This window comes from Pongo abelii, chromosome 14 (genome assembly GCF_028885655.2).
Source record: "Pongo abelii isolate AG06213 chromosome 14, NHGRI_mPonAbe1-v2.0_pri, whole genome shotgun sequence".
In the NCBI taxonomy this organism is placed as follows: domain Eukaryota; kingdom Metazoa; phylum Chordata; class Mammalia; order Primates; family Hominidae; genus Pongo; species Pongo abelii.
In genome coordinates, this window is record NC_071999.2 from 22,562,573 (window position 1) to 22,576,595 (window position 14,023).

A 14,023-nucleotide genomic window follows, 5' to 3' on the forward strand; every position below is an offset into this window, starting at 1 on the left:
ATACAGAAGGATGGAGGTGTTGGACAGGGCAACGTGAGATGACGCATACAGGGAGATGAAGGCCTCTCGGCCTCTCTTCTTTTGGACATGTTAAATTTTAGATCCAAAATAGGAATCCAAGTGGGAATGTTCTATGAACTGTCTGATACATGTCTGAAGTTTAGTAAAGAGATCAGGGACGGAAATACAAATTAGGGCATCATCAGCACACAGATACCTAAGTATTTATTTTTAAAGTTGAAAACCCAGAAGCATTCACTTAGAAGATGTTAAGAATAAGGAGGAGCCGGGCATGGTGGCTCATGCCTGTAATCCCAATACTTTGGGAGGCTGAAGTGGGTGGATCACCTGAGGTCAGGAGTTCAAGACCAGCCTGGCCAACATGACAAAACCCCATCTCTACTAAAAATACAAAAATTAGCTGGGCATGGTGGCAGGAGCCTGTAATCCCAGCTACTTGGGAGGCTGAGGCAGGAGAATTGCTTGAACCTGGGAGGCAGAGGGGAGACCCACACTTACATAAAAACTACAGTATGGCAGATCATTGAGGATGAAGGACTATTCAATAAATGTTGCAGAAAAACCTGTTATCCACATGGAGAAAAAAAATTTGCATCCCTACTTGACTAAATTCTAAGATGTTAAAGTCAGGAAAGGCAAATTTTAAAGAATTTAGAAGAAAACACAGGAAGGGTAGGCGTCTTTACATTGGAACCAAAATTACAAATCATTAAAAAAAAAACAACTTTCAACTATATTAAGATGAGGAACACTTGTTCATCAAAAAATATGATGAAGTCAAAATGCAATGTGATATCCAGGACTAGGTCCTGGCACAGGAAGAGGACACTGGTGGGAAAATTGGTGAAATCCAATAAAGCCTTTAGTTTAGTTACTAATAATATGCCAACGTTAATTTCTTAGTTCTGACAAATGTACCATGGCTACAAAAGATGATACTATTAAGAGAAAACTGGGTATAAGGCACATGGAAACTCTCTGTACTGTCTTTGCAAATCTTCTGTAAATCTAAAATTATTCCATATTTTAAATACAGAATTATTCCATATTTTAAATACAGAAAAAAAAAGTGAAAAAGGAGCCATAAAAAAGAATAGATCTGTGTATTAGTTCATTATCTCACTGCTGTAAAGAATTACTTGGGACTGGGTAATTTATGAAGAAAAGAGGTTTGATTGACTCACAGTTCTGCAGGCTTAACAGGAAGGATGACTGGGAGGCCTCAGGAAACTTACAATCATGGTGGAAGGCGAAGGGGAAGCAAGCATGTCTTAGCATGGCAGAGCAGGAGAGAGAGAGTGAGGAGAGAACTGCCACACACCATCACGAGAACAGCATGCGGGAAACCACCACCCCCATAATCCAATCACCCCCTACCAGGTCCCCGCCCCTGACACATGGGTATTACAAGATTACAATTCGACATGTGAGATTTGGGTGGGGACACAGAGCCAAACCATATCAATCTGAAACCCATATAACCAACGAGAAACTAGTTCTAGAACATATATAGACTTTCTACAAATCAGTAAGGAAAAGACAAACATCCTATTAGGAAAATGGGCAATGGACACAAACAAGCATTTCAAAAGAGGAATCACAGAACTACATATTTAAATATATGAAAAGATGCTCAATGTTACTAGCACTTGGGAAAGCAAATTAAGATATTTGATGCTTGCTAGTTTGGCAGTAAGTGTTGGTGAGAACATGGATCACTGAGAACTCACATACACGTAATACACTGGTCCAATCACTTTAGCAAAAATTTGACACTACTATCTTCTAAAAGTGAACATTTACATACTCTCTGATCAAAAAATTCCACTCCTAGGTTTATACTTTAGGAGAGCTCTCACTCAGGCATGGTGGCTCATGCCTGTAATCCCAGCACTTTGGAAGGCTGAAATGGGTGGATCACCTGAAATCAGGAGTTCAAGACTAGCCTGGCCAACATGGCGAAACTCCGTCTCTACTAAAAATACAAAAATTAGCCAGGTGTGGTAGAACATGCCTGTAGTTCCACCTACTCAGGAGACTGAGGCAGAAGAATTGCTTAAACCCGGGAGGCAGAAGTTGCTGTGAGTCAATATTACACCACTGCACTTCAGCTTGGGTGACAGAGCAAGACCCTGTCTCAAAAAAAAAAAAAAAATCTATTGAACCCTAAGAGCCAGGCACTGGAATATGGAGATGAATAAGATACTTTCTTTCCATAGAAACATCTGTGGCCTGTTTATATACTTAACAAAGCATGTGCTTTACAGCCATCATTTGTTAAGTCTTAACAGTTTATCTTGCCAAAATAAACAGACTGGTAACATATCACAAGAGGAATTTAGGAAAAGCATCCTCTGACTCACCCAGTCTCCAAAAAAAAAAAAAAAAAAAAAAAAAGCAGGATATTTTCTAAGACCTATCTTGGTTGTTTTTTAGGTACATATCTAACACATGTTATCGTGGTTTAATTATTCATATACATAAAAGTATAACTAAAAAGTAAAAGTCTTATATGCCTATTATTAAAAAAAGCTTTCAATAATCCCTCCTATTAACACTCTGATATTAGAACAGAAGATCCGAGGTAGACTGCAAGAGCCTCAACTCATTGGATGGCAATTTACAGTAAGACTATGGACTTCTAAACAGCCTTCTGGTTTATTTTGGAGATAATATAACTCATCGAGCAAAGTGTGAGAAATATGGTTGTTGACAATTGGCAACTAAATCTTTCAGTCTAATCACAGAAAACTGAAACCTAATCTAGCACTTTTTCATAATACCCTGGCCCTGCTCCATGGCCACTCTGGCCAAAACCCAGCAGCCAAGGCAGCAGCACGTGCACAGAGATGACTAAGGAGACCAAGCTAGACACTATGTGCTCATGCCCTTGGTATTGTCAGGCCTGCTGCCAGAGAGGCTTTGGAGAGGGGCTTAGAGCTTATGAGACTACTTGACCCCACTTTACTCCATCTGGAAATGCAGGGTGGAGAAGGTAATCAAATTATGATATCAGCACTTATCTCTCAATGCCCATAATTACCTTGGAAGTATATAGAGCAATAAATTTGCAACTCTTTAGTCATAGAAAAAAATCTTTTATGTTTTGGTAATTATGTTGAATACATAATTCCAAAATGGTGGTTACTTTTATTTACGAAAATGCTGTCAAATGAAGCTTTGAAAAGAAAACTTTCAATATGTGAAATCTGTCCCCTTTTTGACATCAAATTGAATTTCAGAGATTAAAATCTAACATCACTACATGATTCCAACTACACGACATTCTAGAAAAGGCAAAACTATGGAGACAGGTGAAAGATCAGTGGTTGCCAGAAGCTGTGAGGGGCAGGGAAGGATAAATAGGCAGAACACAGAGGATTTTCAGAACAGTGAAACTACTCTGTGTGATACCTTAATGGTGGACATCATACACTTGTCCAAACCCATAGAATGTACAACGCCAAGAGTGAACCCTATGTACACTATGGACTCTGGATGGCGATGATGTGTCAATGTCGTTTCATCAGCTGTAACAATGTACCACTCTCGTGTGGGATGTTGATGGGTGAGGGTGGGGAGGCTGCATGTTTGAGGGGGTTTGTATTTTCACCCAATTTTTGCTGTGGACTCAGAACTGCTCTAAAATATAAAAAGTCTTTATCTATATTTATATTTATCTATATAAATCTAATATCAGGTATTGTAAAAATATGAGCTAAATCTCATGCTAAGGTAGTTACAGTTTGTTTTCCCGTGAACAGCAACTAATCATCATGACAACTCCAAATGCTTTCAATGAAATTGGAAAGCTCTTTCTGTTGATCATCAAGATTATCTTCATATGTAAACATAAATAACATGTGTTAGATATGTGATTCACAGACAAAAAAATGCAGTGAGATGAATATGGGAAATTCATTTTCACAGAAAATCTTATGTCTACAGAATATCCTTCAAAAAGTTCCTTTTATATTATTCTTTACAACAGTTTGGAAGTGAAAACAGCTTCAACTATCAGAGATTGTAGAAGCTGCAAAAAAGTGCCCAAAACACTGGCTGGGAAGTTCACCAGCAGCATCTGCTTATAGACTCACTTGGCAGAAATAAGTAATGCACCAAACACTTGCATGCAGTAACAGGAGAAGGAAAAAACCACAGGTTAAAAAACAACAGAAAAAGGCTCCATCAATATACTATACTATTTCTTAATCTGCGTGGTTGATACATAATTGTTCATTTCATTATTCTTTATATTTTTATAACATAAAACTAGTACTTTATATGAATGAAACATTTCACAATAACTTTAAAATTTACAGGCATCGGCACAACCCCCACGTCCAATGACAAATCACAAATAATATTTGTGCTGCACAGTGTAAAACATTAAGAAGGACATATGAACGATTAAAGACTGAAAGAGCTATACTATTAGTTTATGCTGTTATTCATCTGCTATTGGTATGTAGATTCTTTCCTAGCGAAGTATCATTTAAGGCAAATATGGGAACAATATAGTGACACAAATGTCACAAATAAAACTTCATGAACTCTCCACTTAAAAATGTAGGAATTTAGAAGTCTCTGAATGTCAAATGAAAAATAAATTAAATCCTTGTCTAGTTATTTTTATTTTTATTTTTTCTAGCTAGTTCTTAAAATACAGAATTAATTTAACTTCAGAGTACCTATGCAGCTGACAGTATTCCTGGTTTCTGGAATCCTCCAACAGAAATAGATTTAGTAGACAAGTATTGCAGCTGTTAGAAAAATCCTACAGACAGATCACTTAAAACAACAACAACAACAAAAAACAAACAAACAAAAACCACTACCCCCACAAAAACACCAAGAGTCCAAGCTATAATTTTCAGAAAAAGATTTTAAATGCTGCACTACTGGATTAACATACTTTCTTCCTTTTGAAAATGCACAGGAGTTTCCAAATTCTCAATGTAAAGGAATGCATACACGTTATGACACTGTCCCCGGCACACGATAAGTGCTCAATACAGACTTAACAAAGCTGAATAGTGGCTGACATCTCGGGGACTCACTCGGCTTACATGGGGTAAAAGGGCAATCCCTTTTTTGATTTTTTGTTTTCTTTTTTTTTTTTTTAATTTTCCACATAGTATGAAAATGCTTTAGAAATCCCTTTTTTTCTACCCCACTCTAGTATTCATTTTTGAACCCCAGGTCCATTGGATCTAGTTATGTTTCTAATACTAGCATAACAAACAATATAAGGGATATGATATGGAACAATAGTTAGTAAGTAAGCTTTATTCTAAATCCACTGCACTAAAGGTGCAAGAATTCTGTGAAACTTAACACTGGTTCTGTACTAGGATTGGTAAAGCAGATTTAAGTAATCAGAGCTGACTCATACAAGTCATGAAATATTGCATGGTTATCATCCAATTAGAATTAAAACATTAAAATAATTCTTAAAACACTTCTCTTAATAAGAATCTGTATTTAAGGTAAAATAGAAACTAGTTTTCTTCCAAATATCCTGGTAGAGCTAAAACTATTGTTATTATTTCTAAAAAGTATACTTTTAATGTGCAAGCTTTAAAAAATACTCATGGATTTAATTCTATCTTTTAAGCAGAGGAAATGAATGTGCTTGATGGGTGGGGGGCGCTGGACAGCCAGCTTGCTCTCTCCAGTATCATCAGTTTATTCTTTCATAGCTACAAGAACCGTTTGGTGGGGAGATTGGCAAGGATCTTCAAACAATCCATCCTTTCATGGGTGAAGGTGCAAGGTAGACTACACAGTTACACTGTACTGACACAACCATCCCAGAGAATAAGTATTGTTTTCCCTCTTATCACTGAGATATCCCAAAATTTATGCTCCCCAATTCTCAATCTGTAATTTGGCTTCAATTTATGGCTTCCTTTTTGTCACATAACCTCACTACAAAGTAATTACCCAATAAGCCAGAGAAATTAGATTCTGAATCAAGAATGCTGACCTCTAAATACACTCACTCACTCGACAAATTGCAAATTTATTTTATTGCATTACATTCTATAATCAACTTCCTAAAAACTTTATCAAGTACCTTCTTCATTACTACCTTGTCCTGCTGATCTTGAGATTAGGCTACAAATATACTAAAACTAGATGTAAGGCTCTTCCTTTATAAATTGTTATTTACCACCATCGCCCTTATACACAACACATACGTCAAAATGCATATACAAAATACCTCAATGCTATGAAGGCTGCTCTGTTCCTGTAGCAACATACTGCACAGCTTCGCCTACTTGGCTGAACTCAAAATGGTTAATTATAAAAGAAACCAAGAAACAAACTAGAGTATACAGTTCAAGTCTTATTCTCCCTGAATTTCACTGAACCAATTCAAATGCATGTACTATTATAAATCTTTTATAAAACAGTTGTTGTATTAATATGAACAATTATTGATAGAATTTTAATCTTTTTTTGAGACAAAGCCTTGCTGTGTTACCCAGGCTGGAGTGCAGTGGCATGATCTCAGCTCACTGCAACCTCTGCCTCCCAGATTCAAGTAGTTCTCCTGCCTCAGCCTCCTCAGTAGCTGGGATTACAGGCGTGTGCCACCACGCCTGGCTAATTTTTGTATTTTTAGTAGAGACGGAGCTTTGCTATGTTGGCCAGGCTGGTCTCCTCACCTGACCTCAGGTGATCTGCCTGCCTCGGCTTCCCAAGGTACAGCCGTGAGCCACCAAGCCCAGCAGGATTTTAATCTTTAAGGCAATACTTTTTCATCTCCACATTCATTCTTACCTCTTCGGTTCAGCAATAGGATAATAATTTGACTTCTGGGTATAATGAAAAAATTCTTATCTCCAAGAAGTCTCAAATAATATCAAGAAACTTCTGCAGCCACAGAGAAACTTGGCCGAATACCGGAATTGCTCTTTGTGAACACAGACTCTCAGTTAACTGTAAGTCAGGGTACTCATAAATATGTCTCTTCACTCACATGCTAAAGCCACCAAGCAAGGTGGCTTTATGACATGGGTTTCAAAAACACACACTGGTATCAAGAATGTTTCTTCCTATGAAGATGTTCTTTTTCCCTTGCTACACAACGTTACCACCATCAAAGACATGAATTGCGATTAAAAAAGATGATAATCTGTATATATTCCTAAACAAACACAGCTCTGAAAAAAGTATTCTCACAGTAAAACAAAGTCTTACATGTGGAACCTGTTTTCCTACGGGAAAAAGAAGCTTTCAATATTTCACAAAATTACAATTATAAAAATCATTTTAAAAATCAAAATTATAATTAGTTTGCACCAAACAAAACTCAACAGTTGTTCTTATGTGGTAAGAATGCACACAAGTTTTCAATAAAAGCTATTATTTTAAAGGCTCATTTTTTAAAATTATTCTACATGTTATTGCCTGTAATAAATTATTGTACACTATACAGGTCCCCCTCCCCCCTCCTTTGTTTTTTTGTTGAGATGGAGTTTCGTTCTTGTCACCCAGGCTGGAGTGCAGTGGCATGATCTTGGCTCACTGCAACCTCCGCCTCTCGAATCCAAGCAATCCTCCTGCCTCAGCCTCCTGAGTAGCTGGGATTACAGGCGCCCGCCACCATGCCCGGCTAATTTTTTATATTTTTAGTAGAGAAGGGGTTTTGCCATGTTTGGCAGGCTGGTCTCGAACTCCTGACCTCAGGCAATCCGCCTGCCTCAGCCTCCCAAAGTGCTGGGATTACAGGCGTGAGCCACCGAGCCTGGCCTATACAGGTACTTTTCATGCAGTTAATCCATGTCATAAAGCAGTGGAAGGAATTCATACCCTGACTTTACCAATAAGCTAACATGCTCAAAAAAAAAGTGAAGCAGCTTGCCTGAACTCTTGCTCTTCATGACTGCCTGGCCTGTAACTGTGCGGTCTCCCTCAAAAGTTCATCATCTTTTCATCCCATGCTAACTCCCAAACTCATTTATTTAATATGCCTCAATTTTTCAAATTTTACTTAAAAGATCATGTCTTGGCCAGGCGCGGTGGCTCACGCCTATAATCCTAGCACTTTGGGAGGCTGAGGTGGGTGGACTGCGAGGTCAGGAGTTTGAGACCAGCCTGGCCAACATGGTGAAAACCCGTCTCTACTAAAAATACAAAAATTAGCCGGGCGTGATGGCGCATGCTTGTAATCCCAGCTACTCGGGAGGCTGACGCAGAAGAATCGCTTGAACCTGTGAGGCAGAGGTTGCAGTGAGCCAAGACCGTGCCACTGCAGTCCAGCCTGGGCGACAGAGTGAGACTCCATCTCAAAAAAAAAAGATCATGTCTTTATATACTTTTCCATCTCAGGACAACTACATATTATGTACTATTACTACAATTACTGGGTGCTCGAGAAAACAAAAGATGAAATGGTTTCTGTCCCAGAGGTCCAATTTGGTTTGGCTGGATTTGTTCCTATATTTCTGGTATTAGCTGTATACTCCCCTGGTCCTCTACTCCCAGCATACACAAGATACAACGGAAACCGCTTGAGGTTGAGACGACATTTAGGAGCTTTACTCTTAAGAAAGTCACCATGCATGGGCCACCCCGTTAGCCCTCAACTCCACCACACATCCCCAGCCTGGTTTCTACGACTAATGCAAAACTTTAAACAGATCTTTTCCCTCTGTCCTTTTCAACAGGTGACCAATTATTTTAAAAAATAATTTTTAAATATCATAAACAGCTCAATTAAAAATTAATTAAAAGAGTAAAATAAATGAAAATAAATAATACTTTTCTTGAATGAAACCTGTTAGGTTCATCTTCACTAGAGCACGCCTGCTGTGAAACAAGCACAATACACATCTACTTCTCTGCAAATGCATGTAGGCTTTCTATATTCCAACACTCCTACGTCAAATCTTGAAGGAAAAATTGTCAAGATGTCAGTGTCCTCAAAATAAATAAATTCTGCACTTAAAATTTGCAAACCAAGGATGCCATATATCTTCCAGCAATTCTTTAAAACGTTTAGGAACACGCTTAACTCACAAACAGAACTAAAAGGAGCTTAGTTTCTAAATATAGGATCAACATGCTCTTTAATCCACCTGGTTTAGAAGAGAAAATAAACCAAGGGGGAGAAGGAAAGTGCAAGGAATTCATGTTAAATAAAACCTGACTAGTTCAGAATCTGTGATCATTTGAAAGAGGTTTGAGTAAAGCGTAAATACTTAAAATGTTAAATACTTCAAATTACCCTGGATTTTTATGTTTAGAACATAAATTATCCCTCTGAAACATTCAACTGTACATATCATGCCTTTAAACTTCTATTTTTCTGTTACTACATTTTCTCTACCATATAAACACTTGTCTGACCTGGTTCCTTTCCTCATCAAATCACAAAAGTGCCCGATTACATAAACATAATCACTCTCGAGTTCTCTATTCTCTGAGCACCTCTGAAGGGATACGAAAAAACTCACACTTTAATCACACCAAATCACAATTTAATCACTACTTTGTGGAATGAAATCAATTTTTTTCCATGATTAATATAGCTATTCACAATAACTGTTACAAAAGCAGCTGTGTCCTCAAGGGGTTTTAGTAGACGTCTAAATTTAAATATAAAATATGGAAAATACACATTTGGAAATTTGTACCAAAAAACATCTTCAGTATTGTTATCGGTCTTAATTTCAATGTAAATTAAATTCTACCAGGATACACTATTAAAGCATTACCATCCAAAAAATTAGAGAGCACAGTCTAATCAAAATAAGCAAAGTTTCAACGATTTGAACCAAATTATGTTTACATAATTGCCAAGTAAGTCCAAAGTAAAAATTCTAAAAAAAAAAAAAAAATTACACATAATTACACCACACCACAGCAGCATCTTGTAAACAATGTTTTTGCTGTTAGAATAAGCTTTCGACATAATTTTTACGTGAAAAATTGTGTTGAACAAACCACAGCTCATTTCATTCCATCTCTTATATTTGGGTACTAAATTATCTCAAAATTAAATGCTTAAGACCAGTAAATATCGCCAACTAAAGCTATTTTAATCCACAAATTTTTAAAGGTCATGTTTCCCAAATAATTTGCACATCTAAACAAAATGGTCACTTTAACAATAGCCAGCACTCACTTAAAATAATTACTTGTCATGAGAAATGTTCCAAAGGCACCACAAATTTCCTTGTGAAAACTGACACAATTTACTTTAGAATAGTCACTCACCACTTCTTCCAATGCAGCACTTCGCCCAAAAGAACAAGTGAGGTGTGTGAGGCAGTTAACAAAGGAGGAGAAAAGTTCACTTGGAATGGCAGTTAAAACATTTCGTGGGAACACGGTTATCAGGTTGCTGATAATGCTGGAGATCCCCACAGCTTCAGAATCTTCTATTTCAATTCTAAAACCAAGGAATGAGTAGTATTAAGTGGCAGTAAAAGAAAAATTATTAATATAATAACTCATTTCCAAACAAGCAAATATCGTTACTGATTCATTTTAAAAGGTATGTCTGTTTATTAATTTCAAATTACCCATATGACTTTACTTCAAAATATAAGGGGGAAAAATAACTAGTTTCTTTTTTTCTTCTACTGTTAAACACAAAACGTAGGGCTCCTTTTTCAGCTGCAAAGGGCAAGTATACCTACCCATTGATAGTATTCAGTAATCCCTCAATGAAGTGTGCTAGATAATCAACTTGTGATCCTTCATCAGGGAAGATGGGTCCATGAAGAGAAGCTAACTGGGCAAGGCACTGCAGAGAATCTTGTGCCATATCTGAATCTTCTCTGATTTTTCGATGTACCTGTTAGAAAGAATTACTAATCCATAAATATAAATTCTTCCTTTGTAAGGGTCACGTGTCTACCATGCCGAATGAGGTAAGAGAAAAATTCACTGTAGCTGGTTATTCTAGAAAATTAATTCCTGAATTAAACTAAATTGAAAATTGTCCCTCAGTCCACTTTACATTACAGGTCATTATTTTAAACATATCAATTGATTTTTAACTGAGGGCTACCTACATTTTGAAAATTGATCTGTCTCCAGCATGTTATGACAAAGAGAGAAACAGATGCCAGCCAGTCAGACATACTGCTTCTTCTAAAAACAGCAACAACGACAGTCATCTGTATTATGCTAACTATGCCTAGCTACAGCTTCTTGCTAAAGTTAGCAGACAAGTTCAATAAAGAGTATATAGATGCTGCTTTAGTGGAAGTAAACAGTTGCGCACTTAGAAAAACAATATACCATTGAATCCCTAGACATTCATGCATTCATTCAACCAAAATATAATAAGCACGTTCTTTTATTAATTCTCAGTTTGCTTACAATTTGTTTGAATCTCAGTTTAAACTACATCATTGCTATTAATAACTACTAAAAGATTTTGAATACAAAATGTAAATTATACCTAAATCCATTTAAAGCTAACCTATATTTTATTTCAGTGATACAATACGGACATGAAACACCTGGTATAGTGTTTTGCATGAAGGGAATGCTCTTGAAATACTGCTCCCTAGTTTTATAGTATTAATATTCTCAGCTGTTAAAGGTTTCATTTCTGTAATCTGACATGATAGAGCCCAGGAAAATTTAGTGAAGAAATATGATCATTAATGTTAATCCATCCAACACTTACTGTTGGATGTACCATTTTGTACTTGCTGAAGTACTTAACCACTCTAGCCCTTTTCTTTCCCACACAAAGTTCTCTCTCTATTTTGTAAATGTTGTGTAACATCAAACTCATAGTTTTAGGTTATATTCACTTTGACTAGGCAAATTGTTTCTAAATTACTTCAGGTCAGAACATTTAAGTACTCACTGGTATGCTGGGCCACAATGAACACTTAATAAATCCTTGTTCACTGAGTCCCTTAATCCTTAATCCCTGAACTTCTCAAGGTTCTAGTAACGAAATTTAAAATACTAAATAATCTCTAAACATTACAAAGTTAGTTGATTAACTGACATGCTTAAAATATGCTATACTCTTTGGACTAGAACAAACCGCAGCCCATAAGCCAAATTTGGCCCCCGCCTGTTTTTGCATGGCTGTGAGCTAAGAATGGTTGTGGGGTGTTTTTTTTTTCCATTTTTGTATGGTTGGGGGGAAACCAATAAAAATAATATTTTGTGACCTGTGGAAATTACACAGAATTCTTTTTTTTTTCCCCCTGAAACAGAGTTTCACTCTTGTTGCCCAGGCTGGAGTGCAATGGTGCAATCTCAGCTCACAGCAACCTCCACCTCCCAGGTTCAAGCAATTCTCCTGCCTCAGTCTCCTGAGTAGCTGGGATTACAGGCACGTGCCACGACGCCTGGCTAATTTTTGTATTTTTAGTAGAGACGGGGTTTCGCCATGTTGGCCAGGCTGGTCTCAAACTCCTGACCTCAGGTGATCCGCCCGCCTCGGCCTCCCAAAGTGCTGGGATTACAGGCATGAGCCACTACGCCAGGCCGACATTCACATTTTAATGACCATCAATAAGCTTTACTGGAACACCGCCATGCTTATTTATGTAACATCTGTGGCTGCTTCTGTACTACAATGGCAGTGTTGAATATGAACATATGACCTGCAAAGCCTAAAGTGTTTACTATCTGGCCCTATATAAAAAATGTCTGCAAATCCTTGGTCTAAAATACAAATATTTTTCAAACTATATTCTAATGTATTTTAAGTTTTATACAGTAAATTCCAAGTACAATAAACAAATTCATATATGCACACTGTCTAGTTCATAAACTTCTGAACACAACTCACTCTTATAAGTTCTTTATCTGAAATCTGATGCCTTAGAATCTAATCAGCATTTAAGCATGATATCCAGGGATATATTCTGTCAACAGATACAATGTAATCTGGGACAATAAGAATCCATCTCACAATCTTGAATGCTCATTATGGTCTCGAAGCGAGCAATCAAAAGAAAGAATACCCTCAATGAAATAGCTAATGAAATAACTAAAAATAAAGTTAAAATAAATAAATGTCTTTCGAGATGGTGTGTGCTGTTCAAGCTTAATTTATGTTACCTGAAATATAAACCACATAAAACTAATAATAAATGCTTAATTTTTATACAATATAAATTCTTGCCTTTCTTCCAACGTCATCATTACAAAAGAGTTCCTCCATATCTGAACATGTATTTCAATATAAACTGTATTATAAACCGGAAAGCTGAATTACCACCTGAATATGGGAAAGGGACAGAGGGATAAGAGAAAGCAAAGCCCAGCAGGACGCCCAGTGAGGTGAATGGCAAGGATATGCATCAAGAAAAGGAAGACAAGGAAGGAGAAGCAAGTAAGGAAGATGACGAATTCTACTGGAACATGTTAAATCTGAGATGTCTGTGGGCCATCCAAATTAAAACATCCAGTAAGCACTTGGATTATAAGGCTCTGAAACTCTGGAGCAGGCTGTGCTGAATATAGATGTAGGAGTCATCTGGGAACCGGTGCCTGAAGTCTACGTGTTGAAGAGAGAGCCACAGGAAAGTGTACAGAGTCAGCAAAGTTGAGAATTAAGATAGGAACGCCAATATTTATGTGATGAGCAAAGAAGGAAGAGACCATAAGCGAAATCAAGAAGACTCTGGTCAAAAAGGTAGGAAGAAAACACAATGAAAGTGGGTTTTTTTTCCAAGACCTTATAGAAGGAAAAAGAATTAAGAAGTTTGTAAACTTCTATAGGGCAGAATGCAACCCAAAGTATTCCAACATATTTAAAGTCTTATGATTAACATATTTAAAGTCTTGTTCTTATGCAACAGTATATTGATGCTTATCCAAATCTAGCACAAGTGATATCCCGTGGAAAAGTGCTTTAAAGCAGGCAATAAATTCATATAACTAAAACTAAATTTAACCAAAGTTAAATAAAAAGATTAGCCATTGTCATTTTTAAAACAAGTAACAAACTTGTTCATAAACTGCTTAAGTGAAAATAGCTACAAACACAAAAATTGTTCAAATA

At 36.9% G+C, this 14,023-nt stretch overlaps 1 protein-coding gene and 1 long non-coding RNA gene across 7 annotated transcripts in view; one reads left to right on the forward strand and one right to left on the reverse strand.

Annotated features, from left to right (window-relative positions):
* Positions 1-14,023, reverse strand: part of XPO4 (exportin 4) — a 124,863-nt gene that overhangs the window by 32,652 nt on the left and 78,188 nt on the right. For all 5 annotated transcript variants that reach the window (XM_024257687.3, XM_054528793.2, XM_054528794.2 and 2 more), the window contains 2 exons: positions 10,677-10,834; positions 10,252-10,426 (listed from right to left, as the gene is read on the reverse strand). In XM_024257687.3, coding sequence (XP_024113455.1) covers positions 10,252-10,426; positions 10,677-10,834 — 333 coding nt within the window. The remainder of the gene's footprint in view (positions 1-10,251; positions 10,427-10,676; positions 10,835-14,023) is intronic.
* LOC129049440 (uncharacterized) overlaps positions 1-14,023 on the forward strand; it is a 45,153-nt gene that overhangs the window by 11,540 nt on the left and 19,590 nt on the right. The window contains exon 3 of one of the 2 annotated variants that reach the window (XR_008512524.1): positions 4,344-4,525. The exons of the other annotated variant lie outside the window; for it this stretch is intronic. This is a non-coding gene — a long non-coding RNA (uncharacterized LOC129049440). Of the gene's footprint in view, positions 1-4,343; positions 4,526-14,023 lie in introns of those variants that run through there. 2 annotated transcript variants of the gene reach the window in all.